Source organism: Onychomys torridus, chromosome 7 (assembly GCF_903995425.1).
Source record: "Onychomys torridus chromosome 7, mOncTor1.1, whole genome shotgun sequence".
Classification (NCBI taxonomy): Eukaryota; Metazoa; Chordata; class Mammalia; order Rodentia; family Cricetidae; genus Onychomys; species Onychomys torridus.
The window spans coordinates 71,559,632-71,578,561 of record NC_050449.1 but is presented as its reverse complement, the minus strand read 5'-3'; the positions used below and the strand labels follow the sequence as shown (position 1 = coordinate 71,578,561).

Sequence of the window (18,930 nt, the reverse complement as noted above, 5' to 3'; positions counted from 1 at the left end):
AAGAAGGCAGATGGGCATAGGTAGCCCAGCAGGCAGACTCTAACATGACCCCAAAGACCTCTATCTTCCTCTATTTATAACTGTGTATACCCTTTTTCCTTCAATAACCTGCTTCTAAACAGTAAGGGCACATCATTCTGAGAGGAAGTCACTTCTGTGATTGATTTGTAAGAATAAAAAGGTATGACTACTATCTAAGAACACTCTTTCTTTAAAAAAAATTATTTTTTTAGTGTATATATGTACGACAGGGTACTATGTGTACCGTGTGTGCAGAGGGTCACAGAAGCCAGAAGAGGGTGTTAGGTCCCTTGGAACTGGAGTTACAGTTGTTAAAACTGTAACTGTTGTTATAGGTTGTTGAACTGTGTAGTTCAGCTGGGGCTGAACTCCCATCCTCTATAAGAATACTTAACCACTGAGCCATCTCTCAGCCCCTTACTGCTTTCCTATTGCCTAGATCTTAATGAAGTAAGTCACCTTATTATGAGCTACTCTTTGGAGCAGTCCACATGGCAAAGGACTGAGAGGCAGCCTCTGGCTGACAACCAGCAGAGATCCTAGACTTTCAGTTCAACAATGTTCAAGGGTCTAAATGCAATCTAAAGTCACATGAGGGAGCTTGGCAGTAGATCCTCCCCCTGCCCAGCTGTCAATGATACCACGGTTTTGAGCAACACTTTGATTGCAGCCTCAGAAGAGACTTTGGACCAGATAACTCAGCTCAGTTGTGCTGACCAAGAGAAACTGAGATACAATGTGTGTATGTTGTTCTAATCTACAAGTCTGGAGTAAATTGCTGTATAGTAACAGGTAACTAATGCAGTTGGTCTGAACTCTGTCTGCAAACACTAAATATGGGGGAGTGACACAAGACAGCAGGTACCAGATAAACACGTGTCCTCTCCTGGAAAATGAAGTTTATTAACTTCACCACCACCTCATCATAAGCTGTACCCTTTCTTTATAACATTAGAATCATCGCCTGATGTTCGTATTTACGCCTCCCATCCACTCCCCGTTAGACATGTTTCAAGGACAGGGAATGGACAGAACAGAGTTGAAGTCACCTTGATAGGTAGGGATGGCCCTGAGTTCACGAGAGTGACATACACACTTACTTTTTAATGGCGATCAGTTCTCCAGACTCAATGCTTCTTCCCAGCAGGACAGAACCGTAGGTCCCATCCCCAAGCTGCTTGATTGTTGTGTATCTATTCATGGTGCGCCTGCTCTGTTGGGACACTCATCTCAGGGCCGAGGTGGTTCAGTCCTGCAGCAGCAGCAGGCCTCCCCAGACTGTAACCAGATTTTTCGATGGCAGCACCAGCACAAGGTATTCAATAGAACGTGATTATCTCCCAAATACATATTTTCAAAGGTCAGTCTTCTGCCTGTACAAAAGCATGGGGGATTAGGACAGATGTTAATGAACATCTTGGTTTTGTGTATTTTTGTAATCTAAAAACAATGGTTAGTGAACCGGAGTCATTAGACTGCCATTCATTCATTTAAATAAAGTTTTATTGGGACAAAACACATTTACACTTGCTGGTTATCTCTATTCATAATAGCAGAACTGATTCTGACATTGTATAGCCAAGAGTGGCTATGCTCTGGAGTCACAGAAAAAGCTCTCAACTCCTGGCCTATATATTCTCTTTCAGATACAAATAGACATCTTCATAAAACTAGAGACAGCATGCTTGGAAACCGATGAATGAACTAGGTCCAATTCAGTGCTTCTCTGGGAAAAACTGCAATACTATGGTGTATGAGGACTGATGAACCAGGAGCACCATGCTGAATACATTCTCTGCACTTGAGCTACAATCAGCAGTGTAAACCTGCAAAGGCGAGGAAGCCACTATTACACCACAGAAAGAAAACCAACATGTGTCTCATAAACTGTAGTTAAGCAGCAACAGTTCTATTTTTTCTCTTAGATGATTGGAAGCTAAACAAAATGACTCTTCAAGGTCGATATAGAAGATATATAGCAGCTTCAGTGCTACCATTGGTGTAGGCTTTTTTTTTTTTTTTTAATAGTAAGTCATTGATTTTTCAAAAACACACAGTTGAGAGTCACTCCATCTGCCTATAACAAAGAAGCTTTGTAATCCAGGTGACTACAATGTTCTCAGGCAAATACTCATAACATAAACACTTAATAAAACGATAAGGGTATACTGTGACTGCTAAACTGGTAATCTGAAGATTCTAATGTTAAAAGATGACAGAAGGACGTGATGTTCTGCATATAACTCCTGTCTATGTGGCTTCTCCTTCCAAAAGAATTCCAATCAATAAATGTACAATGAGAGGGGAAAGGAGAAATGTATTTCTAAGTAAATACCAGGGTAAGGCTTGTGGTAGGCGAGGCTCATTGATCCATAAAGAAAGCAGTGGTGAAACAGGACATTTGTATAATCTCAAAATATACTGGTTAACTAGTAGGGAGGAGATGACTTTACAAAAAGAAATCCAGAAAACAAAACTAAACGACAACAACAGCAAACCCAAAACAACAACAACCCCCCCTCCCAACCCAAAACCAAACCAGAAATGCTTCCCTAGCTGCTGGTGGTGGCATACTTGAGTAAGACTGAGGCAGATCTGTGAGTTTAGGGCCATCTTGGTGTAAAAAGGAAGGTTTAAGCCAGCCAGACCTGCACAATGAGACTATATCACAAAACAAAACAAAACTCCCAAATATCCTTGTGTCAACAAGGTCAACAGCCTCGACGAGATGTGATTAATAAAATCTAGATGTAATGCACTAAAGGCACATCACCAGTCAGTGTGCTTTAAAATGCAGTCTACAGTCGGGCGGCAGTGGCGCATGCCTTTAATCCCAGCACTCAGGAGGCAGAACCAGGCGGATCTCAGTGAATTTGAGGCCAGCCTGGTCTACAGAGTGAGATCCAGAACGGGCTCCAAAACTACACGGAGGAACTCTGTCTCAAAAAACAAAAACAAAATGTAGTCCATAGTATTTTCTTGAAAATGCAGAATCTCAGCAAGAAATGGTGGTGCACACCTTTAATCCCAGCATTCAGGAGGCAGCCTGGTCTACAGAGCAAGTTCCAGAACAGCCAGGGTGGTTATATAGAGAAGCCTTGTCTCAATCCCCTCCGCCCCCCAAAAGCAGAATCCCAGTCATCTAATCACATGGAAAGAGCACTCAGACCCCCAAATGAGGGATACAGTATATTCTACAATCAACTGGACAGTAGAATTCAAAAGAGTCCAGATCATAAAAGACAAGAGCAGAGAGAGGAACTGTAAGGTTAGAGACAATTAAGGAGCTGTGACAGCTAAATTTAACACCAGGATCCAAAATAAGATCCTCAGGAAAGGACAGCAATGGAGACTTGAAGAAATGAAGCCTGCTGTTAGCCAGTAACATTATTATACCTACAGTAATTCTCTCATCTTGACCACAGCTCCATGGTTACCTAAGATGGAGATGCCAGGTGCAGATACAAGTACTTTACTATTGTTTGTAAATTGTCTGTGTCTATGATAAGCTCAACACTAAGAAACAACAATAAAAAAGAAACTGAGACTATGTTCTTGTAAACGGGCATGACTTGAGACTCCTTGGGCAATAGACTGGCACTCCTGATTTCCTACTCCCCATCAGACAACTGCAAGAGCATGTGGGGTCCAGCTCAGCCCACTCATGCTCGCTCATTCCTTCCCCCAGATGGGTATTTGGTTTCTTCTCGCTCTTCAGGATCTGATTCCCTACAACTTCTTTGTGCTATCCTTCATAGTGATGTATTCCACTGTGGGTTGATAAATATTCATAAAGCACATAAATATTAATAAATACGCATACATACAGGCCCTTCTTTCAAAGAGCTTAGCCATGGTAAGGAATGAGGGGGGTGGTATTTCAAGTAGGCCCAGGGTACGGGGTGCTTGGAGGGAATATGGAGGTGGCTTGGCTTCCAGATGGGTCATGAAGGGAAGCTAGACGTTCTGTATGGCAAACAGGAATGCTAGCCACACGAGGCACAGCAATGAAAGCATAGGGGTTGAAACTTGGGATTGAGGAGGTAAAGTGGGAACCTAAAGGCACAATTTCAGCATTCTGTTCTGGAGGACCTCAGATACCTTTGTTAATGAGTGTACATCTGTGTGTGTGTGTGTGTGTGTGTGTGTGTGTGTGTGTGTGTGTGGTGTATGTGTGTGGGCACAGGGGCATTGACTTGCGCATGCACACATGAAGGCCAAAGGTCAACTCTGGCTATCTTCCTTTACTGCTCTCCACCTTGGTTTATCGAGACAGGGTCTCTCACTAAGCCTGGAGCTCAATGTTTTGCTAGACTGGCTAAACAGTGAGACCCCAGGATCCACTTTCTCTGCATCGCCCCTTTCTTAGCACTGGGAATACAGCTGTACACCCAGGCTTTTTATACTGGTGTGAAGGATCCAAACTCAAGCAAGTCTTCATGTTCACACAGCAAACGCTTTACTCACTGAGCTGAATCTCCTCAGCTGCCCATGTTTATAAACATAGGTGCTGACTGGATTCTACTCTGAAAAAGAAGAAAATGCTATATAAAAAGACATCATCCAGTCAAGGGAAGCAAGAGACAAATGGAAGCAAATTAGATAAATATTGTATCTGTCTTCAATTTATTGAAGTTGATGCGTATGCTGTGGCTCACTGACAGCACTTATGCTATTGTTGGAAAATACACAGAAAGATTTAGAGATAAAGGACAATAACGGACGTGATTACAGCTTCGTGTGGGATTATGTCCTGATAAAGCCACTGTAAGTTGAAAATAATGTGAGTTGAAAATGCATCTGATATTCCTAACCTTCCAAATGCCATCCCTTAGCTTTGTCTACCTTCCACATGCTCAAAACACAGCTGGGCGACTTTATCATCAAGTATTAAATATCTTCTATACACACAGATGTGCACTTTTTGTAGACATGATGGGATGTAAACACAAAACACAATATGATGCCAGCAATACCCTCTGTAGAGATCAGCTTGTTCACTCTCTGACGGAATGGCTGTCTGGGAGCTGTGGCTGGCTGTCACGATTCAACATCAAGAAAGTATTGTACCACATAATACAAGGCTGGGACAAGATCAAAATTGAGAATTCCAAGTGCAGTTTCTATGGAATGCATATCACTTTGGGCACCATCCTAAAGCTGGAACTCTGTAACTAAACCATTGTGAAGTTAAGCACCATCAGTATTCTGTGTGTATGCATGCATATGTGCAGGTCTTGGACAGACAGGATAAAATGTTAACAGAAAATCAGAGTAAAGGGTGTGCTATGTTCTAAACTGTATCCCCACCCCATTACCATCTGTAAGGAGAAGTTCTAACCCCCAAGATGACTGTATTTGGAAATTAAGCCTAAAAAGAGGCAAGTGGGTTAAAAATGAGGTCCCAAGGTTACGACAGGATTAGTGTCTTGTCTCCTTTGCCCCAGCCCTGCCATGTGGAAGTCATCTGCATGCAATCTACAAATTAGGAAGAAGGGCCTCACCTACAGAAATCCATTACAACCTTGGCCTTAAGACTTCCCAATCCCCAGAGCTGAGAGAAACAAATTTCGGTTGCTGAAGGCAGCCAGCTTCTGTAGCTTGCTGTACTAGTCTGAGCATGCAGAGGTAGGTACAGGAGCTTCCGTGTACTTCTCCTGTAGCTTTTCTGTAAACTTGGCATTACTGCAGCTTAAAAGTTTAAAAGCTTCCCCTCCAAACAGTAGAAAGAGAGGATCTTTGAAAAAGGCACACAGACCAACCACACTGAACAGTTTACCTTCATTTAAAACACACAAATGCAGATTTGCTTAACACGAGCTTCCTAGACCTCCCTCTCTTCCACGTGTGATCATCACGTTGTGGACTATTTGCATCCAGGCTTTGTTTCAACCTGACACAAAGAGAATCTGGCCATAGCCCGAGAAACCGCATCAGTGCTGCATCTGGTCCCTCCTTTACCATCTTCACCCACATCTATTTCATAGTGTACATACTTCCTACGGCACCCAGAGCTGCTTCTGTAGTGTTTTAAAGACTCTCAAGCCACCGTGATATATCATCTTCCAGAAACTAACCAACCAACCCACCCACCCACCCACTCACCAAACAAACAACAAAATAACTCACTGGGACTCTGATTTGTCAAGAATCATCTAACTAATGAACTTCATTCTTTTTTTGTTGTTGTTGTTTTGTTTTTTGAGACAAGGGTTTCTCTGTGTAGTTTTGGTGCCTGTCCTGGATCAGGCTGGCCTCGAACTCATAGAGATCCGTCTGGCTCCCGAGTGCTGGGATTAAAGGTGTGTGCCACCACTGCCTGGCTATGAACTACATTCTTTCTTTTTAAGCTGAGGATCGAACCCAGGGCCTTACGCTTGCTAGGCAAGCGCTCTATCACTGAGCTAAATCCCCAACCCTGAACTACATTCTTTATCTCTAAATTTTTCTTGTTATTTTATGTTTTGGTGCATGTTATGTATATGAAAGGGCACAGTGTTGGGGGATGGGGTAGGTGTGGCATGGCTTGAGTGTGGCAGTCAGAGAACAACTTTGTGGGGTCAGTTCTTTTCCTGGATCTTTACATGGGATCTGGGGATTGAACTCAGGTCAAAAGGCTTGTGCTGCAAGCACCTTTACCTGCTGAGCCACTCTACTAGCCCCGTAAACACACATTGATTGATTGGTTGATTTTGGTTCCATCTGCTCTGCTCTTTAGATAATGGTAAATTGTTTTTTAAAACTAGGGAACCGCTATGACCAGGCTGCACTTCCTGTTGTTGTTTCCTAGTTCATTAGACAATTTTCCTCCTGTCTAGCCATTCTGGCACACTGCTATTCAAGTTGATATCTACATGTTTAGTGTTCTAAAGAAACCATGTCATGAAAGAGTGTATGCACATAAAGTCAGTCATCATGTGTTGCTCGGCTTTCTGCAGCCTTAACTGCACAGCTTTCCTCATAGGACCCATTTTCCATTCTTTAATTATCTCTGGCACACACCTCTGAATCCTCTCAAGCCTTTCCACATCCTTGATGAATTGTGTTGACTAAAGCTTAATAACGATTATATTACAGTGGCGTGTGGGCACCTCCGCTTTTCTTTTTGCAGTGGCCTTATACTACCAATTATTAACAAAAGCCTCTGCTTTATAGCTAATGCACCACTATTTCCTTATCCACTTAAATTGGAAAATTGTAACAATGCTTTCTTGGATTACTAAGAAAATTACTTATGAATGAAGCACTTCACTGAAATTAAGATACCCTGAACCATTCAACACACAATTACCCTAACAATTCTTCCTTGTTACAATTTGTCATTATTATCAAGAAACAAAAATCCATTATTATAGCAAGATCTGAGTGACACTGTGTCAGGGTAGCAGCTATGGATGCTGTTATGTCAAGTAATTACGTAATGATTGCATGACAGATTGGTCTAGTGCCTCTTCACGCACTGATGTCAAATTGACCATGTATAATTTTAGTCAGGTTTTGCTGGCCCACTCATAAGAGGCAGGGTGAGTGGGAACCAGCTTTGATCATTCTGAAAGCTCTCCAGAGAGGGCTAGGGCACATGGAAGGCAAGGGCAATGGAGGAAATACCACCTCAGAGTGGGGCCCAGTTATGAAGGGGGTTGTGCATGTACAGGAGGTTTAGTCTTTATCCTGCAGAAGAAAACCTCCAGAGTCTTGCCAAGAAACACAAGAGGAAGATTCCCCCAGAGACTGAAGAGTTATTAGAGAGGAGAAAGCAAAGGCAGTGAGTAGGGGCCACTGCCATGGCTGAGTGACGCATGATAGAGGCCGACACAAAAGCAACTGGCCTGACTTCATCAGAAACAGGAGTAGACAGTTTGGGATGTAGAATAGATGTCTCAGCTAAGGATGTAGCTCAGCGGTACAGGATCTGTCTACTTGCACCTGGCCTGGGTTGGACCCTTCTTGAACTGCAAACTGTCAAACACACTAACAAAAATCAACAAAGCCACCCCTAAAACCAAACAACCTTTGGACATGCTCACTAGGCAATTGCAAATAGCTCTAAAAGTCCCACTTCCCCCTCAAGACAGTACATTAGCAGAACCTAATTTAGAAACAATACTCGGACCAAGTTGACATACTTCGAGATTTCATAGCATTTCATTCACATAAAACACAACAGGAATGGTGTCTACTGGACTGTGCAGCATGGCAATGCTGGGCTCAAACCAAGCTGAACTGCTGTTCACGTCTAGATGCCAAACTTTACAGAGACACATTAAAGAACACAGTGAGGGTCCTCAATGAGAGCACAGAATGCTGGAGGCAAAGGAGGTTGGGGAGCCATAAAATTTTCTCAAGTATGCAAAAAAACGATATTAGAGAAAAGGTTAGTTGCATTATGTGTGGATCCTGAGAACAGAACCACTTGCCACAGGTAGTCATTTCCTTCTCCATGCTTAATTATTTTCCATACTGAAAGAATGAAGTGGTGTTATTCAAATTAGCACCAGGCAGGAAGCCAAGCAAAAACCAATTCTAAGCATATTCAAGCAAGATGAGGTTAAATGTCTGAGATCAGGATTGTTCAGATATTACTTTTGGGGCCCAAATAGGGAACGGATGCTCAGTTCTTCTGGGATACAACATGGTGACTGATGGACAATGCAAAGGAAAAGAAAGGGTGCCCTGGCAGATGCCATCACTGGCCCACTCAACAGCAACATGACTCATCTTCCTTAGCTTATGGACCTTGGTTTTATCCTAGATTAGCATATTCAGGTCTAGAAGCCACCTGCTCTAGTCCTAAGCATTAATTTAAGCCTACTAAAAACTGTTTATAGATGGGACGACAGCCCCAGCACATGCTATCAAAAGGGAAGTGAGTGGGTGAGGGCAGAGGAGGGCTGTACGTAGGAACAGGATCGATGACAGAGAAGCGGCCTGAATTTGTGTCTTGAGTATGGCTGTAAAAAGCTGTGCTATACTGTGAGATCTCAATGGCAAAGATGAGAACATCTGTTAAGGGAGAATCGAAAAGATATGAGCTCAGTCCTGTTTGCCATTAACAGGGCTGCTGTCTACTCCCTGGACATATCTGCTTTTTGAGTTCTTGCTGGATGACCTAATTAAATGTCCTTGATGCTGGGCACACCATAAGAACAGCTAAAAGCACTCCAGATAGCTGGTGAAGGTTCCACTGACAGGAAGGTAATAAACTGACTTTCATCAGCAGCACTGTTATTGGGTCAGTTTTTCATCACTGTCTAAAAATACTTGGCACAAACAACTTAAAAGGAGAAATGATAGATTTTGGTTCATTGTTCCCCACGTTTCATCCACAGTTGGTTGGCTTTGCCGGTTTTGGACTGTAGAAAAGCAGGACACCGTGACAAAGGGATGTGCCACCAGGCATGACCAACCTTTAACACTGTGAAATGATGTTGTCTCCAAAGCTCACACTCAGGAAACACACACTCAAGTTACAAAAACAAACAAAACAAAACAAAAAGCGCCACCCAAACAAACCCACAAAAACATCTCTTAATGTTTGAAGTTTATGCTTTATGTTGGATGTATTCATAATTATCTTCTGGCGTGTATCCTTTGAGCCAGAGGGTGGACACGCCCATTAGCGCAAAACTGTGATCATGGCCAACAGAAAGTAGAAAGCGACACAGTGGGGTCCTAGAGGACATGTCCTCGGTGATCTACTCCCTCTAACTAGGACTGCCTTCTGAAGGTTCCCATTACCATCCAATGACGCTGTCAAATCATGAATCCCCTGGATAGGTCAGAACCCTCGGGGTCTAACCAGTTCTCGATGACTGTATCCACTAGCCGGGAACCACACCTTCAGCACAGGAGCCATTTTATTCCTAAGACACAGCAGTCCTAAGGACTGAACAGGCTACAGTCAGAGACATGTAGAAGAGGTGACTGTCTGCTTGCCTGAGGTTCCCTTTGAGCTTCCTTCTACCATGCGTTTCCATTTTGAAAGAACACATGGCATAAATACAACATAAAGCTGCAACAAGGAATGTCCAGAATGTACTCTGCTATCACTCAGAGGCGCCTGGAGAACTGGCTGACCAAAACAGAAGCGTCCCTTCTTCAAGTATTTTTATATGCAGTTTCTCTTGGGCCTTTAAGATCCCGGTATGGTAGGTTCAATCCCCAGTACTGCATAAACTGAGTGTGGTGGTGCATGCTTGTAATCCTGGCACTCCTAAAGTGGTAGCAGGGAACTCTGAAGTTCAAGGTTATCTGTGGCCACCTGAGTTTGAAACTAGCCTGAGATACATGAACCCCTGTTTTAAAACAACCAAAAGTAACCACAAAACTACTTAGTATCTTTTTTGTTTGTTTTTTGTTTTTCGAGACAGGGTTTCTGTGCAGCTTTGTGCCTTTCCTGGAACTCGATTTGGAGACCAGGTTGGCCTCGAACTCACAGAGATCCGCCTGCCTCGGCCTCCGGAGTACTGGGACCACCGCCAGGCCTACTTAGTATCTTTAACTTCTGATTCAAGTTTCCCAGCTCCTCTCCTCATTTACCCATGATTCACTGGGATTTCAGTCTATAAGCAGAGGGCAGCTTTACACTGTTGAGCTCCTTACAATTTGGTAAAAATGCCAACTTTACCTTTTTCTACAGTTGTGAGGTCATCCATATTTGTGTTTCCGTGTTGTTGCACAATATGGATGGAGACTACATGGGTTACTTCTGCCTTTGTTACAATGTATCTGACTAAGGCAAGTTGGCCAGGAAACCTCCAAGTTAAGAATTGCCCCCTCTTTCCTAGGTCAGCTCACATATCCATTTTAGACCTCCTATCCTGTCCCACCAACAGATGCAGCTAAGGATCCTTGCTCACGATGTCATAGCAGTCTGTCTATATCTGGTCCAGCCTCTGACCCATGGTGAGTGACCCAGTGGACAGTCCTCTGCAGGGATGCAGCCCACACCTCTCTGTTCTCTGTGCCTCCACAATGCACACTTTTGCACAGGGCAGGTTCTCGAAGGCTGGCCCAAATTTGAAGTTTAGACTTCACTATTTATTTTCAGTACCTCCTTGGGTACAGAAAATCCACAGTGTGTCTCTTTCTTCATGGCCAGAACAAAGACCAGTGAATCCTTTGAGCTCTCTGGAAGCATTTTGAAGTTCTAAAGCAGAAGAAGGGTGAACAGCACAGAGCTGCTGGAGGTGCAGGCTTCTTAGGCCTCCAGTCACAGGGAGGCCCCTCCATGCTGTTTGGGGAGCCTTTTGTATTGGGGTAATGCTCTATCTAAACAGGAAAGGCTTTCTTTCAATGCATTCTGGTAAATGTTTGAAATAAACGTTACCATTTTCCTCGTGAGATGACATTGGCAAAAACCTTCCTGTGCCCTGCCCCAGTTCCCTTCCCTCTGTGTTCAGGACCAGGTACTCTTATCAGGGACTGTGCTCACTCACAGCCTGGAAAACAGGCCTGGACCACTGCTACCATAGGCCATTCTTTATTTTCAAAATTTGATGGTCAAGGATGCAGTTTCACAGCTATACACAAAGATATATAACAAATGGGCAAACCGGGAATTTTGTGCCACTCACACTTTCCTTGGAGGTCCTTCCTGTTGTGTCCACGGCCCCATGGTAAGTCTGCTTGTGTGCAAGCCCCTAATGACCGATTTCATAGGCCTCTGAAATGCACTTCACCTTACAAGTTTCTAATGACTTTCTGGATCTTGGTTCAAATGTGAAGAACTTTATGAGAGTAACTTAATACTGTGAATTTCTCTTATAAAGCTGCTAATCCCTCCACCTGCACACCTTAAACAAATACATCTTCTATGCATTTTGACTCTTGGACAACGACTTTTTCCTGTTGGGAATAGCGCTGACACTGGAAGATACTTCCTTCCGGAGAACTTGCTTTGCCTGCACCCGAACAAAGGAACGTGTTAACGCCGGTAGCCATTGCACTGACAACATGAGAGGAGGAAATCAATCACCTGCCTTCCTTCCTCTATGCCCCAGAAACCGTGAAGGGAGAGTTCCTTTAGACTCTGTTTGAAGGTGCAGCTGTCATGGCGGGGAAGTCACGGTGGAAGGAAGCGGTTGGTCACGTTGCATCCTCAGTAGGAAGCAGGAAGAGATGGATATTTGCCAATGCTCAGCACCTTTTCTCACTTTTATCTAGCCTGGACTCCAGCCTTGGGATGGTACGACTCACATTCAGGCTGGTGTGTTCCCACGGTGAGTCTAAATCTTGTCAAGTTGGGATTACAACACGTTTAACTTGTGAATGGCTATGACTCAGTTTACGCTGCTTCACTAAAATGCATGAAGGATGAAATAGCAGCTTAATATGAAAAAAAAATGGAGCAGGGATCAGTAAACTTTTTTTGTGAGGAACCAGCAATACTTGAGGTTCCCAGGGCTCACACATCACCACTGTAGGTGGGCAGCAGTCAGAGGCATCACAGAGACAAATAGCATGGCTGTAGTCCGCTACAACGTTATCCACAAAAACAGGCAGAGGCCAGGACCTGGTCCCTGGGTCATAGTTTCCTAACCCCTCAAACAGGAAACCCCTAAGTAAATGGAAACACTCTCCATAGAAATCATTTTACATGGCCACATTTACAAAAGTAAAGTTACCCCAGACTCCACTTCCAGGAGGGCAGAGGTTTTAGCATAATTATAACTGCATTCCTAGCTTCTACAATCTAGCAGGCGGCCGGGACACAGAACAGCCACCAGAAAGGTGTGTTGATGAGCACTTTATAGATGTGCAAAGTGTCGTTCTGATTGTAAGTGACTTCCCTGTTTCAAGAAGTGTCTCCCATCACTATTCCTCACTGTCCCCTTTTTGGCAAAATGGGTCAACCATATTAGGACTCGGGCACAGAAGGACGGGTCCTTCTAAAATCTGTGCAGTAATTTTGAAAAATAGGTATATCTTGAAAGATCTAGTTTTCTTTTCCTCCAGTTTCATCTGAAATCATTCTCTAATAAACTTACTTTTAAAGAAAGAAAATCCAAGAAGACTAAAGAATTAACTATCATTTTTGTGAACTACAAGTCTATGAAGAAGCATGCTATTTTGGAATATTTGTATATACATGATATTTGTATATACTTTAAACATAGACTTCAGCTCACAGGCACAGTTAAGAGGGTAATTTCGTAATTTCATAGAGTATTTTTATTATGACTGCATTTAAACTACAATTATTACAGAATCAGGTGTGAAAATAAAAAAAGTCCAATTGTGGGTGTTACATCAGAGCTTAAAAAGTTTCACATTTGGGGGCTGGAGAGATAGCTGCTGCTCTTCTAGAGGACCTGGGTTCAATTCCCAGCACCCATATGGTAGTAACTCCAGTTGCAGGGGACTGGAGACCATCACACAGACAGACATGCAGCAAAACACCAATGTACACAAAATAAAAATAAATCAATCATTTTAAAAAGAGTTTCACATTTTGAAGCACATCAGATTTTTGTTGTTTAGTTAGAGACGGTACAGTCAAGTAAGTATTTGGATATTGTAATCCTTCATCTTAGTTCTGAAGAATTACTTTTTTTTTTTTTTATATTTTAGATTTATTTACTTCATGTGGATAAATGTTTCACCTGCATGTATGTATGTGTACTATGTGCGTGCCTGGCACCCTCAAAGGTCAGAAGAGTGTATTAGATCCCCTAGAACTTACTTATGGATAACTGTGAACTACCATGTGGGTGCTGGGAATCGAACCTAGGTCCTCTACTCAAGAGACCAGTGCTCCTAACTGCTGAGTCATCTTTCCTGCTTGTGAACACTACATTGTAATGTGGGCTCTATAGCTGCCATATTAGCAGTACTTTACCTTGCGTTATGCTATGCCTATAAATGTTACATTAAAAAAAAAACAAACTACTTATAAGAAGTCTTTTTACAAAATAACTTGTTGGGAGGTTTTGTTTTGTTCCAGGCTGGCCTAGAACTCACTATGTAATCTAGGTTGTTCTCAAACATAGCAATCTACATACTCAGCTTCTTGAGTGCTGCTATTACAGATATAAGCCACCATACCTGGCCAGAACATGTATACTTTTATAAGGAAGTTAGAGCTGTAGTCCAAAGGTAAGCACTAACATAAGTCAGGAACATGGTTTCACTGTGATCTCAGAATAATGTGTCTAATTCATCCAGCACACACCTCTGCATACTTTCTTAGTCAACCACGCCATCTATAAACTCTAAAGTCCACAGACAGAGTCTGATACACTAGTTCCAGGCCCTTTTCTGGATGTCATGCCCAGGCCAGGTGTGGTGTCTTACACCTGAAATGCCAGCACTAAAGAGGCTAAGGCAGGACTGTCTTGAGTTTGAGACAAGCCTGAACTACAAAGATCCTGTCTTTAAAAAAAGAATGCCATGGAGCCAGGTGTGGTAGTATATGCCTTTAATTTCAGTACTCAGGAGGCAGAAGCAGGTAGATCTCTGAGTTTAAAACTAGTCTGGCTACATAGCAAGACTATGTTCCAGGGCTACAAAATGAGACCCTACCACAAAAATAAATAAATAAGAACATAAATAAAATTCAATTGTAAAAAATGACATGGCCTTCAAAGAATGTTAATGAAGAATGAATAGTTAAGTGTGATATTGTTTCTCAATCTACACATGAGCTTATACAGAAAGGTCACTGTCCTTGTTAGTTTTTACCATCACCTTGACACAGCCTAAGAGTCACCTGAGAAGGGAGCCTTAATTGAAGGAGTGCCTAGATTGGTCTATGGGGGATTGTTTTGATTGTTGATATGGGGAGGGAGACAGCCCCCTTTGGGTGGCACTATACCCTCAGCAGGTGGTCCTGGGCTGTATTAGAAAGCAAGGTGAGCATGAGCTGTGTGTGAGCCAGTCAGCAAGCAGTGTTCCTCTGTGGTGGTTCCTGCCTGACTCCCCTCAATGATGGACTGCAACCCATAAAGTAAAATAAACCCTCCTCCCCGAAGTTGCTTTTGGTCAATGTATTCTATCACAGCAAAAGAGATGAAACTACAATGGTCACCATTCCCAGAATTCTGTCCAGAAACCGCTGGGTGAGTAGTCCTGCATAAATACACACAGTCAAAGCCAGGGTGATGGCTCACACTTCCAATCCCAACACTTGGAAGGCTGAGGGCTCGCCTGCGTCTTAGTTAGAGTTTCTATTGCTGTGAAGAGACACCATGACCACAGCAACTCTTACAAAAGAAAACATTTAACTGGGGCTGGCTTACAGTTCATAGATTTAGTCTATTGACGTCATGGTGGGAAGCATGACAGCATGTGGGTAGACATGGTGCTGGAGAGGTGGCTCAGAGTTCCACATCCAGATCGGCAGGCAGCAGGAAGAGAGAGTGACTCTGGGCCTGGCTTGAGCTTCTGAAACCTCAAAGCCCACCCCCAGTGACATACTTCCTCCAACAAGACCACATGTACCCCAGAAAGACCACACCTCCGAACGGTGCCAGTCCCTATGAGCCTATGGGGCCATTTTGGTTCAAACCACCACAACCTCTGTCGCAAAAATCAAAACAGACAAATAAATATAGATAGATAATGATATATAATCATATATCTTCCACAAGCGGACAAATACATCTTTAAATTGACAAGTCCCACAAAATGAAGTAGAAGAGGTTGCTGATTTTTTTTTTTTTTAAGGCAGAAATGTTCCTGGCAAGATTCAGAAGAAAAAATAGCAACAGATCCCAGAAGCAGAACTGTAGCCAGGAATAAGTAAGCTCGAGCATTTTTAGTAAGTGTAAGAACCACGGCATGGTTAGCCTGGCCCTCCTCTAGGCTCAACTATGAAATGTCTACTACAAATCTACCAAATGCATGTCACCTGTTTAGGACTCTGCCAGTCACTGCAAAGGGATAGGCAGAACTTGGTCAGCCACCACTGAGTAGGCACTGTAGACCGTCTTCACGCTACAACTGGCTTGAGGAGAAGATCAGTGCTGGAAGAAGCCAATATAGCCATGTGACTAAAAAGGAGAGTCGAGCCCAACCACAATTTTGCCTGACTCTGAAACCACAGACATATTGCCATGCATAAAATAAGGCTCTAGGCCTAAGAGACTTAAAATACCTAGACCAATTAGAGAGAAATCTTATGACAGGCTAATGAACAATTTTTTTTAAAAAAAGGAGAAATGAGTAATTAACAGATAGAATCCACAGGACTTGGGAGTTGATAAAGTATTGGCTGTGCAAGCATGAAGACCCACATTCAATCCCCAGCGCCCACACTTAAGCCAAAACCAGGCACAGAGGTGCATGCTGGTAATCTAACTGGACCAGTGAGATCCTCTGCTTCTAGACAGAAGATAGTGACTGAGGAAGACAGCTGTAATCAAAAGTTTCTCTCCTGCTCGCTGGTTCCAAGTAACCGTTCTCAGGCTTAATATTAATTATAAATGTTTGGTCGATGGCTCAGGCTTATTATTAGCTAGTTCTTACATTTAAATTAACTCATTTCTATTAATCCAAGTATTGCCACGTGGCTGTGACATTACCGGTTTGCTGACATATTGTTTGTTCTCTGGGTGGCTGGATGGTGTCTCCCAGACTCCGCCCTTCTTCTCCTGTATCTCTGCTTGGATTTCCCACCTGGCTCTATCCTGCCTCGCCACAGGCCAAAGCAGCTTTATTCATCAACCAATGAGAGTAACACCTATTCACAGATACAGAAGGAGATCCCACATCAGACAGCCAGTGTTGACCTCTGGCCATACACATCTCTATATACATGCGCCTGCACACATACACACACAAGCATATTTACAAACACACACAACAATATCATCCCCCAGGGATGGGCACTATTTACACAGCAGAGTGTGGATAGAGAGAGGTTCTAAAGAGAGTAATACGATGGTGACACTTGGGTGATGGAGTTTGGCCCCCGCCGTAAGACACTGAGCACAAAGAATTTATATATGAAGGATGAGGCCCCTTAGGAAAGGCCTTGAAAAAGCAGATGGACTAGTGTAGAATTGAGATAAGTGACAGAGACAACTAAAGGCTACATGGCCATGAGAAATATAACAAAGTGATCACGTGGAAAAACTTGGATGGCCAAGGGCAACAGAATGACGTGGAGACCAGAGAAGGAAGCTTCTCACTCATTCGCTCCCTGGGCAAACATTCGATGAGGGCTTACTAACAGGCATGGAACGCTAGCTACAAGGGGGTGTCAGTGCCACAAGCTACAGGAAGGGAAGGGCAAGGTTTAGATTAGATGTAGAGGGAAACATTTCAAAGGTCTTGATGACTCACGGATACAAAGGATGAAGGGAAGATGGTTAAAGATATGCAAGTGCTTGAAAATCCGAAACAACCCTCAGCTTTATTAGGGACCTTAAAAAGCTATCGGGTGGGGGAATAGAACAGTGAAACCATGAAAAGGGCTTTGCTGGCGTTCAACAGCCAGTAAGTAAAACCCCAAACGGCCAGCTCCTCATCCTGCTAACAATTACCATAGCATATAGGGAAGAAACTTCAGTAAGAAAAATGATTTCTTTGTGACTAGTATAAACGCTCAGTTCCCTTGGCAGGAGTCTGCCTACTCAGGCAGGCTCCATGGACCCCACAGCACACTCCTCCATGATCAGAAACTGGGTGGTCTCATTGACAGTTGAGGCTGCCCTCTTCCCACCTGCTTACCAGTGTGACTCTGAAGAAAGGGAAAGGCAAAGTAGAAAGGAAAAAGCAGGAAGTGTCCGGGGCCACTGTGAGGTTGTACCTTAGTGGCAGGGGCTGACCCAGGATGTCATTTGAAATAAATAAAAAAAAAAAAAAAAAAAAAAAAAAAAACTCCTGGCACAGCTGGGTGGTGGCGGTGCACGCTTTTAATCCCAGCACTAAGGAGGCAGCACCAGGTGTATCTCTGAGTTGGAGGCCAGCCAGCCAGCCAGCAAGTTCCACTACAGCCAGGACAACACAGAGAAACTCTGTATGGAAAACCCCCAAACTCCCAGCACTGTCCTCGCCTCTGACTGACTTCCCAGTGCTCCACAATCGTAGGTCCCTGGGAAGGATTTAAAGAATCTACTGGATTACAGTGCTTTGTTCAGAAACTATTTCAGATGTGCATACTTATGCATACATTAACTCCTGTCACAGTTATGCATAGTCAAGACACAGATATTTCAAATAATGTGTACGCTGACCACACTAATTTTATCTGATGCAAGGGCACCATTCATTATTGGGACACACCCTGAAGCCCGGACTCACCAGGAAACCGGTCAGATGAAAACTGCTAACTATTAAACTCCTCTTACTACAAAGAGTGCTGGGGTCAAAATTATAAAACAAAAACTGTCAATAGCTCAGAAATCCGATCCGGTGTGCAACATCCAGGGTAGAATGTCCTCAGCCTTAGCAAAAGCTACTCTTTAGTAGTAAGTGGAAATGAATACACGCCTTTGCAGAAAGACGCATTAATTTTACCTCTTGTACAAGCCATAAATGCTAGCGTCAAACTTTTAAAAGGTTAACACCACAAAACATATGGTCGTTCTGAAAAAAAAAAAAAAAAAAAAATCTTTCAGTATCTTCCTCCAAACATCTGGTCGGAGTGGTAAGAAAGAAATCAGAGTAGAAGGAAATCTGGAGGAAAATGGTTGCGAATAAGTGTTGAGTATTCTTGCTCAGACCCCTGTAGGGCTGCCAAGGGCCTAGTTAGGCAAATGGTAAGCCCAAGTCGTCGGCACCGACCCACCCGCATTCCCATCCGGATCCCCCCGACCCGCCAGAGGTTTCTAGTCCGCAAGGATGCTCCGCTTCTTCAGACGGAAAGGTAAACACACCCATCAAGAGCCCTGGGGTCGGGAGTTTTCTCGGCAAAGGGGTGAGACCCACAGGACCGGCGGGGTCTACGGAGAAAGCCGCAGTCCC

General features: G+C 43.4%; 1 protein-coding gene across 2 annotated transcripts in view; it reads right to left on the bottom strand.

Annotated features, from left to right (window-relative positions):
- Positions 1 to 18,930, bottom strand: part of Cilk1 (ciliogenesis associated kinase 1) — a 59,148-nt gene that overhangs the window by 34,393 nt on the left and 5,825 nt on the right. For both annotated transcript variants that reach the window (XM_036192001.1, XM_036192000.1), the window contains exon 2: positions 1,122 to 1,394. In XM_036192001.1, coding sequence (XP_036047894.1) covers positions 1,122 to 1,222 — 101 coding nt within the window. In that variant the 5' untranslated portion in view covers positions 1,223 to 1,394. The remainder of the gene's footprint in view (positions 1 to 1,121; positions 1,395 to 18,930) is intronic.